The sequence below is a fragment of the Ammospiza caudacuta genome, chromosome 1 (genome assembly GCF_027887145.1).
Source record: "Ammospiza caudacuta isolate bAmmCau1 chromosome 1, bAmmCau1.pri, whole genome shotgun sequence".
Lineage (NCBI taxonomy): Eukaryota > Metazoa > Chordata > Aves > Passeriformes > Passerellidae > Ammospiza > Ammospiza caudacuta.
The window spans coordinates 127,774,657-127,802,428 of NC_080593.1; the positions used below are offsets into that span (position 1 = coordinate 127,774,657).

The following is a 27,772-nucleotide window of genomic DNA, read 5'->3' on the forward strand; positions in this document are numbered from 1 at the left end:
CCCCCTGCCAGAGGTGCACCTGAGGCACCACGCCTGAGAACCACCTTCTGATGCTCCACTAGAGCCCACCGTTCCTCAGAAAGAAGGCTTGACCTGATTGCTTCTCCCCATCCTTCTGCATGCCTCAGATCCTCCAAGTCCCCCCATGCTTGGCACAAGGCACTTTGAAAACACAGCTTTCCAGATCTGGGCAGTGTCCCTCCCTGCCATGCCCTGTCTGGTGCAAGGCCTGTCACTGCCAGCCTCTCCCAGTGCTGCCCTGGCTGAAAGCCACCCCAGCACAGTCCCATGCCCAGCAATGTGCCCTGGTTCTGGAGGACCCACACTGAAATGTATTAACTATTAACTAACCTCGGATGACAAACACGTATCACCAATGGACAGTTTTGCAGAGGACAGGTAGGTATTGGTAATATCTTCTAGCTCAGTGCTAAAATGATCAGAATCCTTGATGACATTATAATTTAGGGCCATGCTGTAACTGGCAGGTTTCTTCTCCTGCTTCTGCTGGTAGTTGCACAGTTTCCTGAAGGCTGCTCTGAATTTCTGGGACATGAGATTGTAAATGACAGGATTGATAGCACTATTCAAATAAATGCAGATTCTGCAAAATAGCAGGAACCAGTTTTCTTGGAAGGGTCTGGAAAGAAAGGAATTGACGACAACCAGGGTGCGGTAGGGCATCCACAGGAATGCAAACAGGATCACAACCACGGCCAGCATCTTGGTGACCTGAGGGAGCACAGAGAGAGACAAAGGAGGGGCAGAAGGTCAGTACTCCCCCTGGCATGAACACGTGCGTTCTTACACCTCTAGGGCCAAACCAAACCTCTGGACAGATCCTTCAGTGGGAATTTCTGATGAATATTTGATTCAGAAAGGAGTAGGAAGCACAAAAATCTTGGCTTCAAATTTTTCCGAGTTTTTGTTAAATTACTCTTTCCAGATGATATCCCAGTAAGCTAACTGTTGTAGACCTCAGACATTTCCACTTCTTATTCTGGAAGAGGGTGTTGATTCAAATGGGAAAAAAAGGACAAAGAGTATTTTTTTCCCAAACTAGTATAGCCTGTAGAGTAATTAAATATAAAGCCTTTTAGGTTATCTGGTTTAACAGTCCGCCTAAAACAATTTCCCAAAGCCAAATATAAGGAGATAAAGAAACCAATTAGATTAATTTATTTTCCTCAAATCCTCAGTATTTAATTAGATCTTCATTATTTGATGTTTACTCTGAAAAGCCAAATAAAGTTTACAGAGCCTGGGAAAAAAGGATTATCAATCAAACTTGATTGTTATAAGAACTTTATTCTCTTATGTAATTTTCTTTAGAAAAAAGAAAATAACAACCTTTGGGAATACCCAGGATAGCTGAAACGAAGTTAATGAGAAATAATTTTTAAAAATCCACTTTAAAATGAGTCTTTCTTTTGTAAATAATTTAATTCTGATGTGGACAGTATTCAACAGTCTCTACATTTAAGAAAGCTTGAAAGGTATTCATAAAGAAAGTAGAAAGCACACAGAAATGTGATATGGGAGGATACATTAGCACACCTTCATGGAAGTCAGGAGATGGCTTGGTTAACTGTGTGAAATAGAAAGTATCGGCACACATTTTGGTGAGCTACAACTGTTTCTTCTGCTTGTACATTTATAAGAGTTTCAATAGGAGATAACTCCACTAAGATCACTCACACATGCTAGTTTTAGAAGTAGGCTTTATTTTGAAGTTATGAGTATATAATTCGATTGTCTTCTGACCAGATAAGTTCAGTATATAGAAACCTGCTATCACATTGCCTAATTAATGTATTTTCTCCTATCTTTCTAGAAAGACACACTTTTAAGCCAATTTGTTTGGTTTGTTATAGATATTCTAATAAAGAATGATGATGAAAATCAAAGATACTCTACAAATTGATGAATCTTTATCTATTTATTGGTCTTTGAATGTGCATATTCAAAGGCTGCAATTTTATCTTAGTTCATCCCTTACCCTTATTTTTGTTTTCTCTAAAGCTGTGTTCAGTGGGAGTAAAAAATAATGAGAAGTGCTACTGAGAAATGAGACTGAGAAATGCTATCTATCTCCTTTTTTGTCACTTGACTGATACATTTCATTATGACTTCTACACTGTTTGTTTTTTCTAATTTTCTGTTTACAGTCATTGTAATAGAGCAAAATACAAATGTGAATGTTCCAGGTAACTCAAAGGATGATCTCTCCTTATGTCCACTTCTGAAAGGACCATTCCTGTGAACATGGTAGCAAGGAGAGAGTTGACCCCGTACTGACCCATTCTGGCTCTCATACCTCCAGTTCAGCTCCAGCCTGTGCCTCCAAACTGAGCAAATCCATTCAGTGGAGAGCAATAATTCACTGTAGAGAATAATCCACATTTAAAGGAAGAAAGACACCATTTGTGGGGCCTGGGTGAACAATGGGACAGAGCCAAACCAACAGATGTATTCCATCAGCTCAGGCATTCAGGGCATGACAGCCTACACAGGAATCAGAATACTTTGCTACCAGAAGCTCAGCAGGGCACTCCATTATGGTACCTGCCAGTCATTGGCAATTTACATTTCTTTCAGGAAAAATTGCTCAGAGGATCATTTGCAGTGTTTCAGCTATCAGCTTGAGTCTGGACTAGAAGTAAATTATTCTTACTGTCAAGGAGGGGGTAATTCAGAGTCACACAATTAACACTCTACAGCAGTGAACAAAGACTGTTACTGCTCAAGTGACTGTATCCCATACACTGCAAATACATATGTATGTATGTATGTATCTATCTATCTATCTATCTATCTATCTCTCTCTCTCTCTCTCTCTAAATATATATATGTATAATATATGTATGTTTGTATGCATGTATGTATGTATGTAGTGTGCAAATTATGAGCTGAATTTGTATATATTGGCATTTGGATGCACATTTTCTTTTCAACACCATAAGCTTCTACTGCTGGAAATGAAGCACTCTGTAGAGCTGGTTTTCATTCTGCTCAGGTCAATGAACCAACTCATGTACTCATATGCCTTCACAGAGTCTACATGCAGTGCAAGAGAAGAGACAGAACCCATGGGTGGCATCTCTTTGGTGGCATCTCTTGGTAGTTCAGCCCATGCAGGACAATGAGGAGAATTCACTATAATTTTAAACTGTGTGCAATACATATCTTTCCAAAGGTGCCAAAAATAATAAACCTGTCACAAGATCTCTACTGCCTGTCAGAAATTCAGTTTCCTGATCCATCTAACCAGCTGTGGTTGTCTCTGAGACACATGATGAGGCCCTGAGTTCAGGTAGTTATTTGCCCATTGGTAAATCCTCCTTAGTCTGGCTCTGGAGTGGTTCTTCGTGCTCAGCTACCTCAGACCATGAGCAATGTGCAAAAGGCAGCAGTTCTGAGGAGGAGCTCTGGCAAGGCTTACTTAGTACCAGCACGGGAGTTCTCACCCCACTGCAGGGTGAGGCACCACTCAGGGCTGCTGACACAAATTCACCTCAATTTGTGTTATAGGTGAACCTGTCATCTAAATACCTGACTGAGGCCAAAGGTTCATTCTTATCCACACCAAAAGTCTTTATTGCTGAACATAAATAGTTTAGAGGAAAGTTTGGTCCTCTTTGTTTAAGCAAAATGCCATGTTCTTTCTCAAATCACTTTATATGAAACAGTACTAATCATATTGGGAAGAGGCTAACTATTTGACATCAGTGGAGGGCTAAGAGGATAAATTTTAAAAGAACATGTTTTTATTACCTGTAAGCATACACCAAAGCTCCCTGAAAGCAGCAGCACTACATCTCAATTCATTGCTCAGGTGAAGGCAAACACACTGATTGCTCTTTTCTTGTGGATGTGCACTCTATGTTCTATGCTCAGGGTACAAATTATCTTAGTTAGAGAGATTGAAAACATGGTAAAAAGATTTGAGCAATTTCAGCTTAGTCCAAATTTCAAGTGTAGTTTGAATGGTAACAAAAGAGCTTGAGATTGAATATTGCCCTGCCTGCATATAAACATTCAAACCCTATCTTTTTATTTCTGAGGATGTTCTAAAGAATATTTAAAACATATTTTACTAAGCAGAGTCCCAGTATTTTAATTCTGAACTAGGATCCTCCTTTTCCTTCCTGGTCCAAAAGTTTCTTATTCTAAGAAAGGGTTTTTATTAAACATTTTCACTATCCTGGTACAAATAGTTTAGTATTGCCTCCTTCTCCTTTGAGTACTAATCTTTCTTACACTGATAGTAAAAGCAATAGTCACTCTGGTGTTTTAAAGCATGTAGTAACATCTTTCTTCTTGTGCCTGGTTGTGTTCATTGCAACACACAGAGATTGCATATCCCAGTCCATGATTTCCTAATCAAAAAGTAGTTGTGCAATGAGGAGGAGAATTAAATAAATAGAAGGATTAAGGTCTTGACACACTAACACCACAAGTGAAACCAAGTGATAAGATTGAGGATTTCATGTAAGCCATGTAAAACTTATCTTGCACTGCAAGCTGGAATCTGTGCAGAGGGATCTCTCTGGTGAGCAGGTCATGACTGCAACACTGTCCAAGAGAGGACTTTCTCTAGAGGGCAATCTACCTGCTATAACTGACCATGATAGCCATGATGACCTTAGATTTGATTGGACTAATCAACTAACTTTGTGAGATACACATACTGTTAAGTGAGCTGGATTCCATCTCAAGTTTAAACCAACATGTTTGCTATGTAAGGCTGCATTTATTTTTCTCAGCCACCTTGATATCTGAGGAAAGTAGGAATTCCTTTGGGGAAACCTTCATGCAAACATGCAATTCAGTATACATGCTATAAATGGGAAAGGAAAAAAATCTGTGATCTGTGGGCTGCAGGACCCACACTGAAACAGAGGAAAATGGTGAGAAGGAAGGAGTGACACAGGACCAACCTCTGCAACCTGACTGCAGCACTCTCTGGCCCCACACTGCTGGTGGCTGCAGGGAAGGGACTGAGTGTAACTTGTGGCTATAACAACAGGCAATGAATTAGCACTATTCCCCAAGTTGAGTCTGCACTGCCCAATAACTGATAGTTTCCTTGCCTGTCCTTGTCTCGGATCATGAAGAATAGGAGCACTTCCCATTTTTTCTCCCATTCCCAGCTGGAGCTGATCCCCCTATAGAAACATGCATATATTTATTTTCATAGACATGTTCTTGGATAAATATGAGAACTGCTACAGAAGTAGGAAGTTCACACCACATTTTCAGACACCTTTTCTACAGATCACATGCTGGATATTGTACACTCCTCAATCCCTGTAGTGCAGCACAGGTCCATGAAGACACAGAGTTTCACATTTCAGCAGGACTCACTGTCAGGCCAGACTGTGTTGTCAGCTATATATGTCCTTGTCAGCGTGGCAGGAAATTTTCCTTTTTGTGTCTTAATAACTGTTGAGATTCTAGATTTTTTAATATGTACTTGTTTTTTCATCTTTTCTCTTGTTTTTCTTGTTTTTACACCACTGCCTATCTTTTGCATGTTGCTATTTTACAAAAAATATTACTAATTATGCCACATTATCCTTGCTTTGCTTCCTGTGTTGTACTATTTGTAAATTCTAGCTTTACTTATAATGAAGCTGCTTTAAGCAATCAGATTTCTTAGGCTTTTAGAGAAAGTCTTGCTGTCTTTACAAGACATAAATGATATCACATTATAATCTTCACTTTTTGGTTTCATAACAGTGTCCATATTCATCAGTGTTCAATCTAAAAGATTTGTCTGTTTTTCAAGTGATACTAAGCATATGTAATCAAGTAGAAAGTGATATTGACTTGAAAAGCAGGTTATCTTTTTCTACTAATTAATGGACAAAGAAAAACAACATTAAACACTTCCTGACTATTAACTGTAATTGGCAACATAATTAAATTTAACCTAGCCCATGTATTTGTGTTGTGTGTTTCCAAGCATAGCTCTAGTGCTCTCTGAGGGCTCAGTGCTCTAGAAGGCAGCTCAGTTAACTTTTGGTATTTTTTCCATCTCTGTGATAGGAGAACACGGTCCCTCTCATAAACAGTAGCAATTGAAGCAAAATAAGAAGAATACAAAGAATAAGAAGAATACAAAGAATAAGAAGAATATCCCCAGAGCCATCTGCAAAAGATGCACCCTGTGTTTCCCATCCCTGCACCAGCTGTGCTGCCTGCTGCACACCATGTGGTTTACTGCAAACAGCCAGCAATTAATCTGCTCGCTATATTCCACTGGTATTATTACACACAGCAGCATACATATTCAATAATATAAGAAGCTAGTCAAACCTATGCCTCAGTTTTGAGCCATCAGTACAAAAAATATTTTCTGAGAGAGAGAGAAACAAAGATATTTAGCATTTACAAAGCAATTTATATACAGACTTCCTTATACAGACTTTTCACAGGAGAGTTAGAGACAGGAAAATTTACATCTTGACTGCATTTGCTGAGTGACATAGTGCCTTAGCTTGGACTCAGCCTCAAGTGTCCCAAATTTCCAGGATAGCTCCTTCCCTTCAAATTTCAAAAATAAGTCAAGAGTCACTTTGTATATTTGGCAAGATTACTAACAATCTGTAATGTAAAGAAATTATTGTTAAAAACATTTCCATCATATTTGACACTTCCTAATTGCTTTCTGATATAGAAAATAAAGTACTGGGGTTTTTTTGGTTTGGTTTTTTCTTTGTTTTTGTTGGTCCTTGCAGTAGGTAATAATGTACAGGCAAGAAAAAAAATGTATTTTTATGTATATGTATATCACTTGTTTTAAACTTGACTACTTAAAAAAAAGGAATCTTGACTACTTAATAAAAAGACATATTATACCTCTTTCCACAACTTCAGACAAGTGAACTTTAAAACAAGTTGTTTAGGTTTCAGAAAGCCATTTCAAATAGTTTTTCCTACCTGCCTTCGAGAAGCAATAGTGCTATTGAAAGTCCTGTTAGTCATCTTGGTATTCACAGGCTTGCTTTGGTGAGCCACATCATTCCTCCAGGTCTTAGAGTTTTCTTTTGGGTCTGAAGGGATGGGGTTCAGGAACAGTATCCTAGCAATCAGGCCATAGAGCACAGTTGCCAATACCATTGGCACAACATAAAATATACCAAAGTCCATCATGTAGATAGGAGAGTAATAGCTCCTGGAGACCTTGTAGCCACAGGACACAACAGTAGTCTCTTTGTAGGCTACTGTGTTAAGGTCTAGCAAGAAAAACCAGAGCATACAGTATATGGAGGTGAAAGCCCAAACAAAAAGAATTATCTTTTTGGCTCTTGAAAAAGTGCACAGGAATTGAGCTTTGATTGGGTGGCAGATGGCTATGTACCTCTCAATGGTGAAGGCAGCGATGGAAAAAGAAGAAGCGTTGATTCCCAGGTACTGGAGGTAAGTGATGCAGAGGCACCCGGCATAGCCGTACACCCAGGATCTGTACAGGCTCTCTGTGATATTGGGCAGCCCTGCAGCCACAAGCACCATGAGATCTGCCACGGCCAGACTCACCAGATAGCAGTTAGTGGGAGTTCTCATGTGCTTCGTTCTCAGGACCACCAAAACCACCATGACATTGCCCACGATGCCCAGCCCGCAGATGAGGAGCACCAAGAGGATGGTAACCACTTGGTATTCGGCTGTAATGATCTCCTGGCTTGATAGTGGCAGCCCAGTCTGGTTCTGCTCGTCTCCTGTGCCATTCTCCATCTTCACCAGCCTGCTGCTGCTTCTGCCAAGCCCTCGCTCTCAGCACCTGCTCTCCATGGTCCCCTGCAAAAGGGTCACTGGAGCAGAGTGTGGGTGAGCTGCAGCCCCAGAACGCGTTCTCCATGTAGTCACAGTCCCATTCCTGTACCCTCCTCCACTCCCCCTACAGCACCTGAACTTTCAGTCTTTGTAAAGTCAGCTATGAGATGGGTTAATCCCTCTAAGGCCCCAGCTCACTTGCACAGGCTAGAAGGCTGTTTCCCCACAGCTGCTTTGAAGCATTCACGAAAGCCAGCCCGTGGAGGTGGGGGTGTCCTGCCTGCAGCGCCAGGGAAGCGCAGCCCCTGCTCCGGCAGCTGCTGCGGCTGAGCCGTCCCGCGCTCCGGCAGCGCCGCTGGCCGGGAGGAGCCACCGCGCCCCGGGGGTGGGCACAGCAGCGGGACGGGAAACCAGAGCGATGCGTGAGGGTTTCTGCCTCACGCCGCTCTCCCTTTCCGCTCTCAGACAGCTGTCATGACAGCATCGATCGCATTGATCCACGCTGGCAAACAAAGGAGAGCTGACTGGCAACAAAATTGCACCGATTTTTAAAATTCTGACTGCCGCGATGCCCTTGTGAAAAGTAATGCTATTTACATTTGCCTCCTGCTTTGCAAGGAGTCCCTTCAGGGCTTTACGGAAACAAATGCATCCCAGCTCTTGAAAACAGCAGGAAAAAATGTAGGGGTCTTTATTACTTAGTAGAAAATTCTGTTCAAAACCTCTATTGCTACAGCTGTCATCACTCCTGAATCCTTTCAACTCTTTTGAATTGCAGCAGAGCAACAATAAAATGATCACAACACAAATTGCTTCTTAACGAGATCAGTCACACAGGCACACGTGTGCATGCACACAACACAGCGTCACTAATCTACCACTCTTTTCTCAATGTACATTCTCCTCTGATTGAAAAAAACTCCTCCACAGTCAGTCAGGTTGTGTAAAACCACAGACAAATCAAAGACTGGTGTAAATAACTGTTTTGAGCAGTGCAGATGAAACTCTATCAATTCAGTAGCCCAGCTGCACCTGGAGACTGCACTTTCCTGTCTCACTTGCTATCTAAATGCCTTAGTGGGAAAAACAATAGCAAACCCTTCTGTAAGGCTCTGTGAAAGTCCCCTTGTCAGCTCCCAAACACAGTCTCTCAGCCCACCATTTCTCCTTATGCTACTGTGTTAAAAGTTTGAAGAGCAAACTTGTCTTAAAATCCCTTATTTTTCTGCATTTAGGGCAATTGGTTTTGCTCTTTGCTCAGGAAACAAAAGGTTCAACAAAATAAAATGTTGCACAACTGAGGAAAGGCATCTTAGATTTCAAAACAGACTGTAGTGTTTAGCACTGGCACATGTTTGCAAAACTAGGATTTTAAGTAGACTTAAACAACAGGTGGTGACAAAAAGAGAGTATCACCTGAATGAGAGCTGAAAATCAGACTCAAAAAATACCAGAGGTTTGAAGCCACTCAGTTAAAGTTCTCCAGTCATTTTTTTCCATTTGCCTATGTTGTGATCACATACTTTTTATCTGTAGATCCAAGAATACTTAATGAAATAAAGCAAATACAATTTTTCCTTTTTAATAGATTAAGAAACAGAGATGAAAAGAATCAGATTGTTTTGCCAATGGTCTTGCAGTGGCCTGTGGGAAAATGCAGGTTGCTGATTACTTGACCAACAGTATATCAGCAGAAACATATAATCTTGATTGCACTTCATACCATCTGCAGATCCTGTTATTTTGGACACAGCTGAAAGAGGAAGGTCATGACTGCTGTAATGCCTGGGTGTCATTAAAAAATATTCCTTCCAGCCCCTCTACACTCCATAACATTTTGTCCTTGAAAATGGACAGATTTCCCCTTCCATGCTTTTAAAGCTGTGTGACCATAGTGGGGGCAGCCCCTGACGCTCAAGCCTGCAGTATAAAATGCACCATGAGGGAGCCCAGGACTGAGAGATCACAGTGTCAGTGTCAGCACTCAGGGACCCAGCAGGGCACTGAATCAAAGATTCAAACCAGGAAACTGAGTGAGATGGCTCTGCGGATAAACTCCTCAGTCCTCAGGGACCTCAGGTGAATTAAAAGTTTTTGGCACCTCCATAGACTGATTTCTCTTCAAGGGGTTACTGACGCCTTTCTGCCACACCGTCACACAGTGAATTATCACTGCTCCTGTTTCTGTGTATCCTGCTGGCTTATGGAGGCAACCTGTAGGTTCTGATTTGGCCTGAGACTCAGCACATCTGAGAGCATGGAAGTGTTTGCAGCGCAGAAACTAATGGCTGAGGACATGGCATGCAGAGAAGCTGTGGAATATTTAAAAGGATTTAAAAGGCCAGGATTTTGACATAAATATTGGAGATCTGGAAGATGTACAAGACATGTATTATCTGATGCTTGACTCATTCTTCTGCATCTGCTTGTGGTCCGTGTCAGAGAGAGGATGGACGGTCTTGTCTCACTTTTTATGAGTTTTTATCAAGTGCTGCATTCTGGTAGTGAAAAAGGTAAAGAGTTGTCACCATATGGCTATAAGGAAATAAATCTACAGTAGGCATTCAGAGGATTTTATCAAAAGCAAAATTTTAAGTATTTTTTCAAAAAGTAAGTATTTTATGAAAATACTGTCAGTGTTAACATACTAAAACATTAACATATTACCAGTATTAACATAAGAAAAAATTTCCCTTTTCATAAAATACTTCCACAACCTACAATGTTTATATAAAACCTGCAGTAATTGCAGAAGGAATTTAAAGACCGGAAATATATATTCCATGTAATTAGAGCATCTGGTGCTGTGGATTTCACCGAAACATTTGATTCACTTTGCCTGATACATTCAAATTATCCTTTCAACATGATTATCAGTCAGAGATCAGATACTGAATCTGGGAATCAGTACAAGACCAATCTTTTCTCCCAGCTGATGCTGTGTTAACGCAATTCTCAAAATGAGGTGGCTAGTTTCACACGCAGCTCAGCATGAATACATGCAGGCCCAGCAGCTGTGTCAGGGAAATTTTGACAGAAGGTGGCCCAGAGACTGCTGTGAAACTTTTACTGCATACTTGTTACTTCATTTTATGCCTGTACCTGTTGGTGCAGCATCAGCTGACATTGCATGTAGAAATGAGGACAGACACAGTTTGCAAGTCGACAACAACAAGCAGAAAAACAAGCCCTGGAAATGTGCTCACTTTTGCCCATGCATGTTTTTTAGTGCAACTGTTGGGGCAGGAGGGAGAGGGGAAGGCATGCTGACACCACCTGGTCTATGAACACTTAGCCAACAGTATCCTTGTCCAAATTGTTTTCCCATTTGTCTCAATTAAAATGTGTCTCTGCTCACTTGAATCACAGCTAACCCATAATAAATTGTCTGATAACATTAAGTGCACACTGAGGTGGAACAGTGAATTATTACAAACAATTTACTCCACTCCCTATAAATTATTCTTAATTTTGTTTCTCTAACTCAGATCACTTCCCCAGTGGGCCTTTTCTGTTTTGATAAACAACTCCAAAAAATAAAAAGGCAATTTCATAGTCTATTACCTCTTGTATTCAGGATTCATAAAAAATCACAGCTAAGTTGGATTCTTTACTCTGTGTCCACCTCTGATGGAGCACAGAGCACTTACTGCTGTACAAGTCTTTCCAAGGCTGCATTTTTTGAGAACAGAAGCCATCATTGGTAATTGCTTTAATACCATCCAGAGGCTGGCTTTTAAAGTTTGTAACTAGCTACTGGCATGATCAGCTCCAAATGTGTTTGGGAGATTTACACTTGACATGGCTGAATACTCTACGAACTGTGGTCAGCTAGAATTTATTGTCCTACACCTGCTGTGCCACATAGCTGTGTTTTGTGCTGATGTAGAGAACCCGTGGATAAGTGTTTGGTTTGTGGGAGAAACCTGCACCTGGAAAAGCCTTTTGTAACTGAAGATTGTGAGGGAACCAAACATACCTTCTGAGAGATAAATCTCATTACCCAAGGCAGGGATCCTTCTTTCTAACTTATCTTTTGTTGCCTGCCAATGGAGAATGCTGAACTACTGCTGAAAGCCTGGGTGGGTTTTCCAGACATGCCTAAGTGGTTTAGGACTTATGACGAGGTGGAGATCATAACTGTGTCTGAAAAATGCTGTTTGATTTAAGGGCTTTTAATCTTCATGAGAGTCTAAATCGTGTATCAAATGTGAGGGGTTTTGCATATTTCTTTTCTTTTGGTCTACATCTTGGACTGGTGTGGGCTGAAGGCAAGTGATAAGGAATCCTAATTTACTTTTTCTGAAAAAACAGCTGCCACAAAAAGTATGAAAATGGATTTAAGCAATAAGCTGGCTCACATGGGAAATTTTGTTTATCTCTTGCCTGTCAACAAGGTCACTGGATATTGTGGTTTGTTGAGACAGATCTGGGATCACGTGGCAAAGAAGGCTGGAAGAACTTTAAGAGGGCTGCTCCTAATTTCTATCAGCTGGGGTGGAGAGAAAGTGTAGAAGATCCTTATGAAGGAGCAGGAAATTTGCCAGGATAAATATAGAAAAATCACCCAAAACAAAAATTAAAAATGCATGAGGAAGACTGCTTTTATGGATTTTTTTATCCCTTAATTATTTGCATTCCCTTTAACTTCTCCTCTTAAGGGACTATCAGCTAAGCCATAATTACCACTGAAAGGTGGTCTGAAGAAAGAGGAGGTGCAGTTCAGTAGGGAAGAACACAAAGTGGTACACTTTGGCAGGAGCAAGCAAGTACCCAGCTCTGTGGAAACTGCTCATCTGACCCCAAGCCATGCAACCATCAGTACAAAGGTTGATGAGAAGCTGATGTGAAATCCAACTTTCATCCAAAGTGTATCAGCAGAAGCTGGGCATTCTCCTATCTTACATGATGTCTTTCCATCCTTTAAACACAACTATAATGCTATTTGATAATGCATAATTTCAGAGAAGAAAACGTATGTGGTCAAAGTCTGCTTTGTGCATATATTTCATACACATACTTTGGGTTAAAATTGTTGGTCCTATTTTTAAAAACCACCATGGAAAGTCTTCTTGATTACAGACAGCATTTAGATTATAATTCCAAATTCTTAATTAAAAAAAAAAAGTATATTTAAGTTATGCTGGAATCTCATTTTTTAAAGTTCAAATTCTCTGAGCAGACTGTGTGGTATGCATTAACACCAATTGCTTATACAAGAGATCCAATGTTTGAAACAAATGAAGAACATAACTGCCTAAAAGATCAAAGCAGAGATCTTGTCTTTGGTGGTTATAAGTTTGAGATCTCACAGATCCCATAGTTTTACTTCAAGGACAGAACTTCCTATGTAAAGCAAATTTTCTGTCATCTGTTTGTGTCTCTGGAGAGCCTCAAGAGAGGAGAATAAATACCAATTCTACCATGACCCTAAACAGAGCTTTTTCATAAAGAATATGGTTGCTTGTCTATTATTCTAGGGGACAAAGTAATGAATGATCAGACAGAACAGAATTTCATGACATTCATTTAAATTTGTAGTAGAAAGATTTATCATAATTCAGCACAATACCAGCTTTTTATGCTCAAAAGAAAAGCAACACAAGGATATTAAGTCACTCATTAAGATACTATATTTTTGATAATGTTTAATGAAAATTCTTCCTAGATGTGAAAATTACTCATCTCACCTGAGGACCTTGATCACCAACAGGCATTTTGGCATATCTGTAATGAAATTTTCAGTGGGTTCAGCATGATAATCTGGGAGCTGGGAAGGAGGTTGACTCACTTGGTATTGCAAAGCAATTGACAGCTAAGCATTTTTTTCTTTGATGAATTAATAACTCAACAAAATCTTAGAAAAAAGTAATAGAAAAGGAGTGTCAGGGACAGCAACTCCTAGCTCATGCATTATTGGAACGAGTCCAGACCGAGCACAGTCCAAAGGCTCTCCAAGTACAGAGGGGGAACATCAGATCGGTTTGAGTCTTCTGGGTCCAGATCCCTAACTGATGTACAGCTTGGTAAGTTCTTCCTAACCAGCAATGACAAACTGAGTAATACCAAGCAGCCTGTAAGATCTGGTGTTTGACTGACACCAGGTGTGCTCAGCTGTGCTGTTGATCCCTGTATCCGTGGCAGAAGAGGTGAGCTCCCCCTGTGGAAGATGGGAGCTGTGCTTCCAGCAGAGCCTTTACTGCAGCATGGCAAAAAGCCTCAGGGAAGGTTTCTGTCAGTCTGAGGTGGTTGGTTATGGTGGCTGGTTGAGTACAACACGGGGCAGACTGAAATGTGTTTGTTCAAATATAAGAATACAGTCTGCTGTTGTACATCCTCAGCTCCATGTTGTGTGATTTATTGTGTAAAAGGCAGTAGAAAATTGGTTTATACCCTGATTTCTTGCACCCACCACTTCCATCAGTAGATGAGAGCATTGCTGGAAGGACACAGAATTATTGCTATAGCTGATGAAAGTGATCTCTAGAAATGTTTCATGTAGAAACAAATACAACCACGATGACTGAAACAACTTCCATTTTTTTTTCAATCCTAGTAAAGTACTTTTGTTGGGAAGAAACAAAACCCCAGCAGCTGCATATTATCATTTCAAAATGTTGAAAATTTTTTAGTAATTCAGAAAAGAATCATGTTCCACAGTTGAAAATGTAAATCTATTTGTTCATAACACCTGAGCTTCATAAAAGTTCTGAAAAGGGCTGTTTTTATTTCACTTCAGTGAGTCTTTCTGGGCATGTTTGCTCTTTAATGCAAACAGTGAATCACAAAATCATTTACCCATTTAGATTTAAAAGTAGAACAAGCAGTAGAATTGGAAATGCAGTAAAGTAGAGCCAGTGAGTGATTGATAGAGTTAAGATGAGTCCATGGCAAACGATGCAGGGATGCCTTCTCTTGAGCCTGTACCAAATTCAAATCTAGCCAGCTGATTTTCATTCTGGTATGAGAAAGCAGTGAGGCTTGTGCCTCCTCTGTTCCTCTGTTCAACCTCAGTAATTCTCAGAAGCTTTAATGAACATCTGACACATTTGACAGACAGGTTATCAGTCTCAAGTAAATTAAGCCTGGCAAATATTACAAGTATGTACATGAAGGACAGAAGGTTACAGATGTGTCCGGAATGGAGTAAGTTGAGAGCAAGGGCATCAGGAAAAACATACAGGGAAGAACTATTACACACACCATAAAATAGAGGAGAAAACTGGATCAGAATTCATGCCTCATTAGATACCAGAGAATTTACAAAATATGCATTTCTGCAAAGAGCCAGCTACTTTTTTCTGTTGCTCTGACAAATGCTCCCTTGATTTTGTAAGTGTAGGTTTGATAAATTTGATGAGAGGTGCAATCTTAAGGGCAAAGCAGTGACTTATCTGTGTGAAACAGCTAATTAAAACCACCACAATGATATCAGAGGATCAGAGGAAAAAAATGACTGAAGTTATTAATTAGAGATGAGCAAATAGGTCTGAATCAAAACCTACTCAAGCAGTAACTCTGTGGGACAAAGCCAAAAAAATGCTGTTTCCTTCCTGGAGATTTGATTTTGTTTGCTTTTAATCTTTTATTGCTTAGAATGCAGCAGTGCAAAAAATGGCAAGTTTGGTCCTTTTGGACTTCATTCACTTTTGCTGTAATTGTATTGGGAATGAGCAGTGAACATGTAGCTAACATGAAAATAACTTTAATTCATTGTATTACACCATGGTTATAATAATGTCCTTTATGCAAAGGAAACATCTTCATTAGGAGAATGCAAGACCAATGTTTTTGGATGCATTGGATATATTTCTATAGATTATTATGGAATTAATAATTAAGAGTTGATGCATTAATTTACCAGACTGTAAAAACATGTATTTGTTAATGGATAGCACAGTTTGAATGACAATTTCCTAGCACACACAGCTCTTTCCCTCTGCTTCCCCCTTCTCTCAAGTTCTTTATCCATAATTCCCTTTATGACTGTGCGTGGTACAACACACAATTCCATGAGGTTTTCCCCTTGCCCTTATCTCCATCAGCCTGTTACATTTTGTGAACATTTTTCATAATCACCTTAGCAGGGAGGATCAGAGGCTGCACTGTCAGAGACAGGTTCCCAGCTGGAGAGCTGCCCCTCTCCTGCCCTGCTCTCAGCTCAGCAGGTTGGAGCAGAAAGGGAGAAGTCTGTCGTGGTTTACCTCCCATCCACTCCCCCAGCCCCGCGATGTGACACGGTGGAGCTGTAGCAGGCACATGGGGCTCTCACCTATTCGGCTGCAAAGCTGAAGCTGGTGACAAGAGCCGGCAAAAAACCCCCTGTGGATTAACTTCAACCTGGTCTCACCGCCTGGGGAGGTTTCGCTGAATACAGAGCTCTACCTTTTATTTCCAAAGTGATCAGTTGCACAGTGGGGTGTTGGTGTCTCAGGTGTAGCTAAAACCCATCAACACAGAAGGTAAATACAAAGCAGCAAAACATTTCAAATGGGACAAGAAGTGAAGAAGGGCTGATCCAGAGCTCAGTCACTGAAACGAATGAGCATCAGTGCAATCCCCAGCAGCTATTCCACTAATTTTACAATGTGTGGAGATTTAAGAGTTCAGTGGAGCTGCTTCTCATTCGACTCCTGTTATCTTTTGGTTTTATCTTCAAGTTGAACTGCCAGACTCAGCTGTTGTGTGTTAGTAATGAGCTGTTGCCAGAAAAATTTCTGTTAGAACCACAGACTAAAATCAACTCTCCATAAATACAAATAGGGTGATAACAGGGAACCGTGGGCTCTCTCCCTGATACTGCTTTGTACTTGCACACTGTGCATGTTTGATGAATGAGGTCATGAGAGCATGTAAACAGCACTTCTACTATTTTCCAGTATCTGGGGAGAATAAATGGCTTTACTGAGAAAAAGAAACCATTGAGAACAGGTTCAGAAGAGATGACATATCACGGAAAGGATGCTTCAAACTGCAGATTGATACTTCTTCACATGTGGAGTCTGAAAGGGTTAATACTGTTCCTGAGGACAGCAAGAAAAATGGGAGAGGAATGAAACAAGGAAGAAGGACACAAAAACCAGTGAGTGAGGACACAAGTAGCAGTGAAAGTCGATGTCATAGTCTGAAAGAAATATTAATCCTGTGCCTGGCTGATTACTGTCATCTAAATTGCTGGCAGAGCACCAGCACAGGCTTTTACTGTGGAGAGCCGTGTGGAGCCCAGCAGAAGCCCCTGGAGCAGGGCTAGGAAGGATCCTGATCTCCCATCATGGCACAGAGTCCTGTTCCCTTGTGCTTCCATACAACCCAGCACTCCACCTCCTCCTGCTTTTCCTCTCCACGGCCCTGGAGGAAATCTGGAAATGTTTCCCAGACGGGAAAGGACTGCGGGAGGAGGCGCTTTGCTCCGCACGGCCCACCATGCCTGCCTGCTGCGGGCTGCTCCGGCCTGCACGCCGGCAGTGCGGGACACAGCGAGGGACACAGCGAGGGACACAGCGAGGGAGAGAGCGGGACTGTGTGGGACACAGCGAGGGACAGCGAGGGACAGGGCAGACACAGCCGCTGCTGCCCCACGGGTGCAGCCCAGAGAAGCTGCCCTCACCCGGCTCCCTCACGGACGCCGTCAGTCCGACAGCCGCTGCTGAGGCTGTCCAGGATCAGCCCAGCTGCTCAGGGGGATCCCCACTGCCTGCTGCACAGGGCTTTGAGCCAGAAGCAGGAGATGCTAAATAAGGAAAGGGGATGCAAAGGAAAGCTGAGAGGAAAAGATGTGGGGGATAAGCAGCGGGGAAGGAAATATAGCTGAAGGCTATTTTTAAGAGACATAGGAGGGTTAAGAAAGCCACATAATTCAAAAAATAAACTGGGAAAACAAAACCAAAAAAATCCTACCGCCACTCTTGCCCCACACACATAAAAACACACCCCTCTCCTGCCCAAAAACCCCCAAAATGAAAACAAGCAAACAAAACCAAGAAAAGGACCAAAGGCTAACTTGGCTTGAGACTGGGTTTGGACAGCAGCACTGGAAGGAGACCAAGCTGTGGGTGAACTGAAGGAGAGAGCACCTTCTTGCTGATTTGCTGTACAGAACAAAGCCAGCAAGATCTCCCCTGGGTGTTCCAGGGGCTGGGGACTTTTTCCTTCCCCATGCTCACCCCATCCACATTTGCAGCCCCAGCCCCCTCAGAGGATGATGGAGGAAAATCTGGAAGCCTGATCAACCTCAAGAAACAGAGCCCCTGCCATATGGAGGTCAATCCTCAGCATTCCACCAGAAATGAAGGGATGGAAGTTCTGCTCCTCAAACCCAATAGTGAGTAAGTGGTACTGGGTGAGGTTGGGCTGTTCAGCCACAGTAACGCTGCACTTCAGCTTCCATGGAAAACTGCTTGGATGACTGATTTGGAGACTCTAAACCTGGAAGTTTTCTGAATTTGCCTAGGCAAGGCCCTGAGCAGCCGGATCCGCCTGTGAATGCTTTGTCCAAGAGTCTGGGCTAGATGATCTCCAGAGGTGCCTTCCATGGCTCTAAAGGGAGATGCTGTAAAAGACTCTGGTGTATTCCTGCACTCAGGGACTGGGAGGCTGTGCCAGGACCTGTGTCTGGCTGCAGACCAGGTTGGAACAGGGGAAAACCTGACTCCACTGCATGTATAGTGGGAAGTCTGACACAGCAGAGCAGCACAAGCAGTGTGGTAAGGTTAGCTTTTTATAAATCTGGATGGATAAACTTCTGGGGTTTGTCAGTCTAATTATTTTTCATGTAATTTCCAAGGAACAGCTAAGTCACAGCTTGGTGGCAAGGCTTGGTCATTTTTTAAAACCATATTATACCTTAGCAGGTCAGTTAAGTGATATCCCTGTTCACACACACACAGAAGATGCAAGAACCATGGCAAATTACATTCAACAAGAAAAACTACCTTTACCTAACACAAACCACAAAAATGTGGAATATAGTTCATATAAACAAGCAGTTCAGAAGCCCAGAACTTAAACTAAACAGGGACAAAATACGTCTCAGAATAAGCACTGCCAAGAGAAGGTGAGAATTTGTGACTCTTGGCCCCAGCAGTCATGTTTGCTTGCACAGCTAACCCTGAGATGAAGCAGCAGCAAGAATGTTGAGGTGGAATGTAAGTTGTAAAATTTAAGCCTTCATTTAACACCCCAAGAAACAAAGCTCTTTTAGCCAATTTCAAACAGTTCTTGTGAATCTTATCATCACTTCACACCTACAAAACTGGACAACACAAAGACACAAGTCCTCAAATGTGGGTTTTTTTTTTTTTTTCTTTAGCTTGGATTAAAATAGTATTTTTTTTCAAGTTGCCACATATTCAGTTTTCAACCAGCTTGTTAGTTGCCATGGTCATTTGCAATCATAGAAGTTCTTGGTCTTCCTTTGCATTTTACACCATTGCAAAGGTTATGAAGGAAAAGTATATAGTCCTTTAATTCGCTGTAATACTTTTTGATGAAATCAGCTCACAAAGGTGGTAGGAAACCTTGAAATGGCTGCACAAGACCCAGCATTGCACTTGAATTTGAGGAGAGGTGATATAAACACCATTTGTTGAAATGGTGTCGAGGGGAGGCTCTTTGGATGCAACAGCACCAAAGCACACAGATCTCACCACTGTAAAACAGAGAATGAATTTAAAAGCAGTATCAAATCAACTAAGGTCCTGAGGCCCCAGATATTTAAAATTAAGTTTAAAAATTAGGAAAGTTGAATATGTGCATTCAGCTGGATCAGTACTTGGCTGCATGTGGCAATGAAGATACAGCAAGTCAGGCATATCATTCTAATGCTTGTGATTTTTAATTCAATGCTGTGCACATCCCTTTGTGTGCTGAGGACAAGAAACCTCATTTTTAACTGCTTTTGAAAAACCAAAGAGGGAGGAAGCTTCCATCCTTACAAATATCTGAAAAAGGTATAGCTAGCTTAGCAACAGGCACTTTATGAACTGTTTCAAAGCAAATAAGCTGTTTGTCTGGTACATATGCATCAGAAGATGTCTGGAAACATGATGAATTCAGAAAATAAGAATGGGCATTTATAATACATGCTGAACAAAGTATTTCTGCATGTTTCCATGTCTGTGTCAGCACATACTGGGTGTCATTTGGGATTCACTATTATTTAATGTCTTATCATTACAAATAGGTGTCCAAACTGCATAAAAGCAAAATATAACACAGACTAAGATCAAATTGATCTAATTTTACATCCATTTAGTTCTCCCTTTTTCCTGGGGGAATTACAGGCCCAAATCCTATGCAAAGGATTTTTAGCTGGGAAAAAAAAAATAAAAAAAAGAAAGCATTGGAAATTATCAACTGCATATATCCTAGAATATCAACACTTTAAAACAAAGCCTGAGTTTTTTAAAAAAGCTTTTTTTTACTGTGTTGCCCAAAGAAAGGTGGAAAACTAATTCAGTGATTCACCCTGATGCTTGAACACTGGGTATGCTCTGTGGAAGGACAGCACATAAAAAGATGACAGTTCATCTCAGCACCTATTCCCAACACAGCAGGTTGTACAGGAACATTTCTTGTTGAGCATTCCAGCTCTGACACCACAGTTTTAAGTCATGATCCTTTATGGGATGGCAATTTTTATGTTTAGTGAGTAACTGGGGAAATGCATTTTGAATTGCATGTCCTGTCAGAGCTTTATTACACAAGAGGGGAACATGCAGCCACCGCACTTTGTGTTGACAAGTGCCCATAGAGCCCAATTCAACTGGAGATGTTTAGTCTTGATAAAGTAACAAAATAGTGACTTCTTTGAAAAGTGTGACTGCTGGATGGCATCAGTTGGTTGGAGAGCTCTAATATGGTTGCTAATTATTTCAGTTGGTTTTGGATCATACCAGAGGAAATTTTTTCTTTCAAAATGAAGGCTTGGCTCTGCTTCAGAGGTTGTGGCTTGTTTCTCTAAGCCTTGTTTTCCTGTTTCACCTGCCTGCAACATCTGTTTGCAATCTGGATCTATCAGTCCACAATTTCTGTGGGAAAAGCAGTGTCTCAATCTGGTTTTGCATTTCCTTATACATCAGGAGAAGCACAAAGTGGCTAACCATGTCAAAACAGTGGCTATTGCTGGGCAAAGCTGGGATACTTCCAGCCTCACTTTACCACCATTTGTTATAAAGCCTAAAATTGAACAAGTTATGCTGAGAGCGGGTACAGCCTGTCCTTTTTACACATTTTAAAGACATTTTTTCTTGGATGGCTCTTCTTTATTATTCTTTTTGGTCATGATCCTGTTTCTACACAGACTGGACCCAAAATGAGGTAGCTTTCCTCATTGACTCAAGAAGATATCAAATCAGAGCCTGACTGTGCAAAAAGACAAAATAAATACTTTCTATCCTGTTATTCTTAGGCATGAGAACTTTCTAACTGGACTGCTCTTACAGCACATCATTCTCATAAATTCTCATATATTGCTACTGCAGTAATTTACAGTCACATTTTTTTCCCCATCTTTTGCTCCCTGACAGCCAGAAAAAACCTAGAAGACTTTGTCAGATATCTTCTCTAGGAGGTCAAACCCCATCCAGTTTGGGCACTGTAAAACTCCAACTAGGATAACTGACTTTCATGGAGATAGAAATAAGGAGTTAATGTGTACTGCTTTTTGTACAGCATCAATGATTATGCATGGATGCTCTTTTAAAATGAATTGTTTATGCTGAACTTTTTGCTTTCCACACAGTGAACTCCATTTGAAAGAGGTCAAATAATCTCCTTGACAATGCAGCATTAGTGGCCAGATCATTTTATCACAGCTGAAATTATGTTAAATATTGAAAAACATACAGCTAAGGCACATGGAGGCTCTGTGGATTTTCTAAGTACCTGTAATACATTGAAACATGCATCCTCTGCAATTTATATAGGCTGAAGACAACAGGTTCCAGAAGCTTTAATCTTGCTTCACAAGGCATTTTCACAACAGCAGAACTGAAAAATCTAGGGGCTTTGAGGCAGCATATTCAAGGTTGAGACAGAAGTGGATGTGAACAGAGATAAAATAGTTTTAGGCACCACATCTCTTATCTTTCAAAAATAAAAATGTAGCACCTATCTGTCAGAATTCCCCTCTCTGTTCTGATGGTGATGCAGATCAAGGACATCCTATTTGGCCCTGCAGAGCTGGGAAGCTCTCCTCATTCCCAGTGAATCAGTCTGTTTGAAAAAGGCATTGTGTCTTTCTGGGAGTGTCACTCATTTTTCTGAGCCCCCAGACAAAAGAAACAGCCATTTTTCTTTACATCAAGATTTTATTATGATTGAAGTTATAGCAAGAACTGGAGGTATTCTTCTTTAAACATTGTTTGAACACCAGACAAACAGTAGCTAAAACCTATGGGATCTACCAAAAGGATTCAAAATAAAGATGGACTCTCTGTGGATGTGTAACTGGGCACAGCACTCCTGTGGCATGACTGTCTGAAAGCTGCTCAGAGCTGGAGCAGAACCAGCAACCTTCATACACCAGAATTTCTGTGACTCTTTGCCTGTGCTGGCAGTCTGTAGTGATGAAATAAGCAAAGAACTCAGGCTTTTTTCCCTTGTCACATCTCCACAGAAGTTTGTCCAAATTATGATGAGCTTGTGGTGAATAGGAAGGCTGACCTTGTGAAGGCCCTAGCAAGCAGCATGTGTGCTGGTCCTTTTCAGCAAAGTTACTCCTCCAAATGTCCTTGTCCCAAAGCCATGGTGAATGCCCCAAGATCAGTCTTAGTAGTAGAGACAAGGAACTTGAAGAGACCATTGATCCTGGCACAGGACTCCTCACTCCTCACTCTCTTCCCCTGCTCCATCATGAAGTTCCTCCAACAGGAAATGGTCCACCACAAGCTTCTCCAACATGAATCTTTCTCATAGGAAATGGTCCACCAAAAGCTTCTCCAACATGAATCCTTCTCACAGGAAATGGTCCACCACAAGCTTCTCCAACATGAATCCTTCTCACAGACTGTAGTTCTTCACAAACTGCTCCAGCATGGTCCCTTCTGTGGGGTGCAGTCCTTCAGGAGCAGGCTGCTCCAGCATGTGTCACCCACAGGGTCACAAGTCCTGCCAGCAAATCTGCTCCAGCCTGGGCTTCTCTCTCTATGGGGCCACAGGATCTTCCTTCCAGAATGAGCTTCTTCTCACAGGGTCACAGTCTCCTTCAGGCATCCACCTGCTCCAGCAAGGGGTCCTCCATGGACCAGAGGTGGATCTCTGCTCTGGCATGCACCTCCATGGGCTGCAGGGGCTCAGCTGCCTCACCATGGTCTGCCCCACAGGCTGCAGGGGAATCTCTGCTCTGGTGCCTGGAGTCCATCCCTCCTCCACCTCCTTCTCCCCTGAATCACTGTCTGCAGGTTTCTCTTACATATCTTACTCCTCTCTTTCAGTTACTGTTGCACCATTTTCTGTCCCCCATTAAATGTGTTACCCCAGAGGTGCTGCCACCAACACCCATGGGCTCAGCAGCAGCAGCTCTGTCTTGGAGCTCGCTGGCATTGGCTCTGTCAGACATGGGGGAAGCTCCCAACACCTCCCACAGAAGCCACTCTTGTAACCCCCTCCGTTTCCAAAGAGCCCTCCTGTTACCAAAACGTTGCCCCACAAAGCCAATACTCTGTCCTGGTTCCATCCAGTTCAGAGGTGTTTATTTTGCAGTAGTCACAAGGGGGTGCAGCCCAGACCTGCGTGTGCGTGGTCAGGAGGTTATTCCACAGCTCTCACATCATTTCCAGGGCAGGAGTTACGGGACTGTCTGGCTTCTGAGAAGAAAGGTGTGGCTTTCAATAGAGAAAAAGGTGGTCAAAAAGGGGGAATCTGTTCACCATTTGTCCTTGGGGGTTCACAGTGAGCATTTTTGCATGGGAATCTCTCTTTTGTATACTTTTGTTATTAATATTGTTGCTGTTACTGTTTGTTTTCTTGTCTCATTGCTGTTTCCAGTAAATTGTTCCTATTTACCCTGATCTCTGCTTTTTGAGCCTCCCATTGGAGGGGATTTGTGAGCAGCAGTGTGTTTTTAGCAGGAATACTGCTAAAACTGGAGAACATTCCTAAATCACAACATTCACTAACTTAGAACTGCAAATATCATCTCTTGCATGGAAAAAGGGACAAACCTAGACAAAGTTCTCTGAGCAGGTCACCAAAGAGCTTTCCAGAATGCTCTAGAAATTGCTCCATGGCATGTCTGTCATATTTGCATAGGCTACAGCTTCATTCTGCTGACAAGAATAAGCACACTAATCTCCCAATAAGTGGGACCTCAACACTTATTTAGCAAGGCAGTTATGGTAAACATATCATTACTTTCACAGGATAAATTATCTGAGAAGGATAATTTCAGACTGAAGTGATAAAATAGTTTCAGAGGAATATAAATGGCTACTAAAATCATCAGCAAAGTCCATTTCATGATGCTCATCGTGAAAAATAAGTGGATTAGGATAGTGCTTTGTTTGAGTACAAAAAAGAGGTATCAGAATCAATTGACAGTAACTCCAGAGAAGTCTCCAGAATATGATTTGGAGATTTACTTTCATCAGTCTGCATCAACATCTCATACCTAGGAAATGCAGCTACTTCTAGTGCTCTCAAAGCAAATAAGGAAGAGACAAAAGGCAAAGTGAGGTTCTACAGCAGACATCCTTCATTGCATTGTGCTGAAAATTCCAGTCCAAAAATGCAGGAGAAGAAAGAGGCAGAGTGGTTGAACAGACAGCAGTTCCCACATCAAGGTAAAAAAACCCACCCGAACATCAAAACAAGGGTTCATGGTATTACAGAAAAAAAGAAGCCAAACCCAAACCAGTTCTGAAAAGGAAAAAAGCCCTGGAGCCATGAAAGGGAAATAGAATATTTTATCAGCCTCAAGTCAACGAAGATACTACTGTGCAGAATGAGTCACAAATGAAGAAATGTCCTTCTAAAACATCTCTTCTTTTATGGGAGAAGCACAGCCTGCCAGAAAAAAAAGAAACCTGTCAAAATGCAAGCAGTAGTTGTTGTGATTTTTTGCTGTGTATTAAAGGGTTTGGAAACACTTCAATGGCACATCTATCAGTCAAAAAAATGCTTATTCATTCTAAACAAAACATAATGTGAAAATGTGCGGGAAGAGTGTGGCCAGGGCCCATGTTGGGGAGCTGGACTGAGACTCCTCACAGAGATATGAATTTCTCCATGTGTCTTCTATTCATGTGGGCTGCAGAAGTACAAAGTAAAAAATAGCCTCAGGGAGACAGATACACCAGTTTTCTCCTTACTGCCCCTTCTTAACTCACTAACACTAGGTCCTGCCTTTTCCCTAAAATCCAAAACTTTTAGTCACTCCTCCACTTGACTTTGAGGAGAAGTGGGTTTTGCTGTCAGCAGTCTATTTATGAGGAAAAATGGAAGTAACAAGAGGAATGTCTAAATTTTTTAACGGGAGTTAAACAATATTTTTGTGCAGTTCTATCACATATTACATCTTAACTGAGTGAAATAGCTGCTTCTTGCTCTAGTGGAAGCATTAATTTCTACATCCAAACCTAATGGTATTCAGCTGTCATCAACTATTGATGAAATCCATTGATCCTGATCTTGTAAGGATCAGGAGATCTTTTAAGTAGATTCAGTGCTGGCAGTTTGTAGTTTGTACTTTTCCTGAAACAGAATTGAGGTCTTTTGGGCTAAAAGTGCAGTAATATCAGACTTGATGTTTATGCATACAAAAAACTCAGATAAGTAAAATGTCTCTCAAAGAAAAATGTGAATGACACAAAATCTTCAAAGGAGAATAAGGAATAACATAATTTTAAGTTAATGTTGGTATTTTTCCATGTGGTGTGTCAGTTTGATGAAAGGAAGCAATGACTTTGCCCAAAACAAAACAGTTTTACATGTAGGTTCTGCGTTCTGATTTCCTTCATGGAGGAAATATCTTGTGGAAGATTTGAAATTTACTCAAATATTGTGAACTAGACCTCTTTTGTTGTGGGGTTTTGTTGTTGTTGCTTCTCATCTCCCATCTGAGCAACACCAACTCTCAACTCTTCCTCAGATCAGAGGTGCTCCAGCCCTCTGATCATCTTCATGTCCTTCCTCTGGACTCCAACAGGTCCATGTCCTTCTTATGCTGGGGACCCCAGGGTTGGACACAGAACTCCAGACGGGTTCATACCAGAGCAGAGGGGCAGAATCCCCCCCTCACCCTGCTGGCCACACTGCTGTGGATGGGGCCAGGACGTGGTTGTCTTTCTGTTTGATTTACAGGATCTTTACCTTACTGGGAAATATTTCCTCCTGATATGCTTTAAAAGTTCAACTTGGGCTTGGATGTTTTATGTTGAAATAGGTTACAATATAAGGCAGCCACACTAGTTCAAACCGTCATGAAAAAATATGTCCACATTCTTGTTTTTAATTTTCCAGCTTCTTGCTTCATCTGATCCTCTTCTCTTTGCAGGAGAGACACTGAACAACTCTTCCTTTTTCTCTTGCCTTCTGTTAGCCATCTGACAGACTTTTGCATCCCACTTCAACTGCTCTTTTAGTTGTTGAAATATATTCATCTATTTAATGGCTCCGTCTATCTTACATCTTCCTTTCATCTGATTAACTCTTCCTGACCATTGAAACAAAACATAAAATGATCTGTTATACCTCCCAAATCTGCCTCATGAATATGAGTAGCCAGTTCAGAGCCTTTAAACTTGGATTCCCTTCTTGCTAACTTGATTATGTGCATAATTGAAAGGAGCCTGGAGGAGCACACAATTATTTTTTTCTTTCTTATGGCAGACCTCAGTTATTTAATGAGCCATGCATGAAAACAAGTTTATGTCTGCACCCACATATTCTTAATTTATTTCATTATCTAACATAGAAGTAAAGAAAAAGTGAGATATTAAATAAGTTGGAACTCATTTAAGGTATTTCACCTGCTTCTGGCTCCACTGCCAAAGTCATGATTTCAGAGACACTTTTTTTTTTTTTTCTGATTTGTTGGTTTTATTTTTAACGTGCGAGACAAGACAAATTTTAACACAAAAGAGACAAACAGATAGAATGTACCCTCAGCAAGTTGCTGATGTTATGAAACTGGGGCTGATACACCTGAAGGTTTTGTTGCCATTCAGTGAGACTGATTTTTTTATAATTCATCAAAAAAAATACAGACCTTGCTAAACTTCTCAGCTTCCATCCAGGAAAGTCAGAGGTGGTGACAAATTTCAAGTATTTCATCTTGGTCATATATATTTATTTCAAGTATTGACTCGTCAGCATTCAACTCAGTATCAGAGGTAGTACTGAAAAAGGCATTGGAAAGAAGAAAAAAGTAGGAGGAAAAATGGCAAAGAGAAAAGATGTTTTCTCAGATAAACTGTGCTTTCCTTCTCTTAGTGTGCTCTCTTATATAACTCAGAAGAGACTGTGAACACTGGTTTTGAATATTCAAATACCTTTGGCTATTTTAATTTTATTTTGCCTTAGTAAGATGCTTTTGAAAATCCACCGAAGTAATAATTACTTTTTTTAAAAAAGCACTACTTTCTTTAAATTTTATATGTCCCTGGTTTATATAAAACTGATTTTTCACAGGAGGATAAGACAGACACATTCATTATAATGTTCTGCTTCCTAGAAAAGAATAGCAGTGGTTGAAATACTTTTCCTTGCTTTAAGGAGAATTGTGCTAATCACAAAAGCAGCTTTTATGATAATATCTGACAAATGTAGGACTGCTCAGGACTATGTTCCATTACAACATGCCAATAGAAAAAAAAAGATCTGGCAATAATGATACTTCTGATCCCAAATCTTGCAATTAAATCTCACTTGTTCATCATACTAAATTAATCTAAAAAGAGCATTTTTTGTCAATTTGTACATAATATCTATATGTATAAAGTGCTGGACTAAGAGTTGAACCAGATCAAAAAACATTAATCCATACCAATCATGA

The 27,772-nt window shown here is 41.0% G+C and overlaps 1 protein-coding gene across 1 annotated transcript; it reads right to left on the bottom strand.

Annotated features, from left to right (window-relative positions):
* Positions 1 to 342: 342 nt before the first annotated feature.
* On the bottom strand, positions 343 to 7,740 carry TRHR (thyrotropin releasing hormone receptor). Its single transcript, XM_058806811.1, has 2 exons — positions 6,946 to 7,740; positions 343 to 732 (listed from the first exon to the last, which is right to left on the bottom strand). The coding sequence occupies exons 1-2, from the start codon at positions 7,738 to 7,740 to the stop codon at positions 343 to 345; spliced, it is 1,185 nt and encodes a 394-aa protein (XP_058662794.1).
* Between the last annotated feature and the right edge of the window lie 20,032 nt (positions 7,741 to 27,772).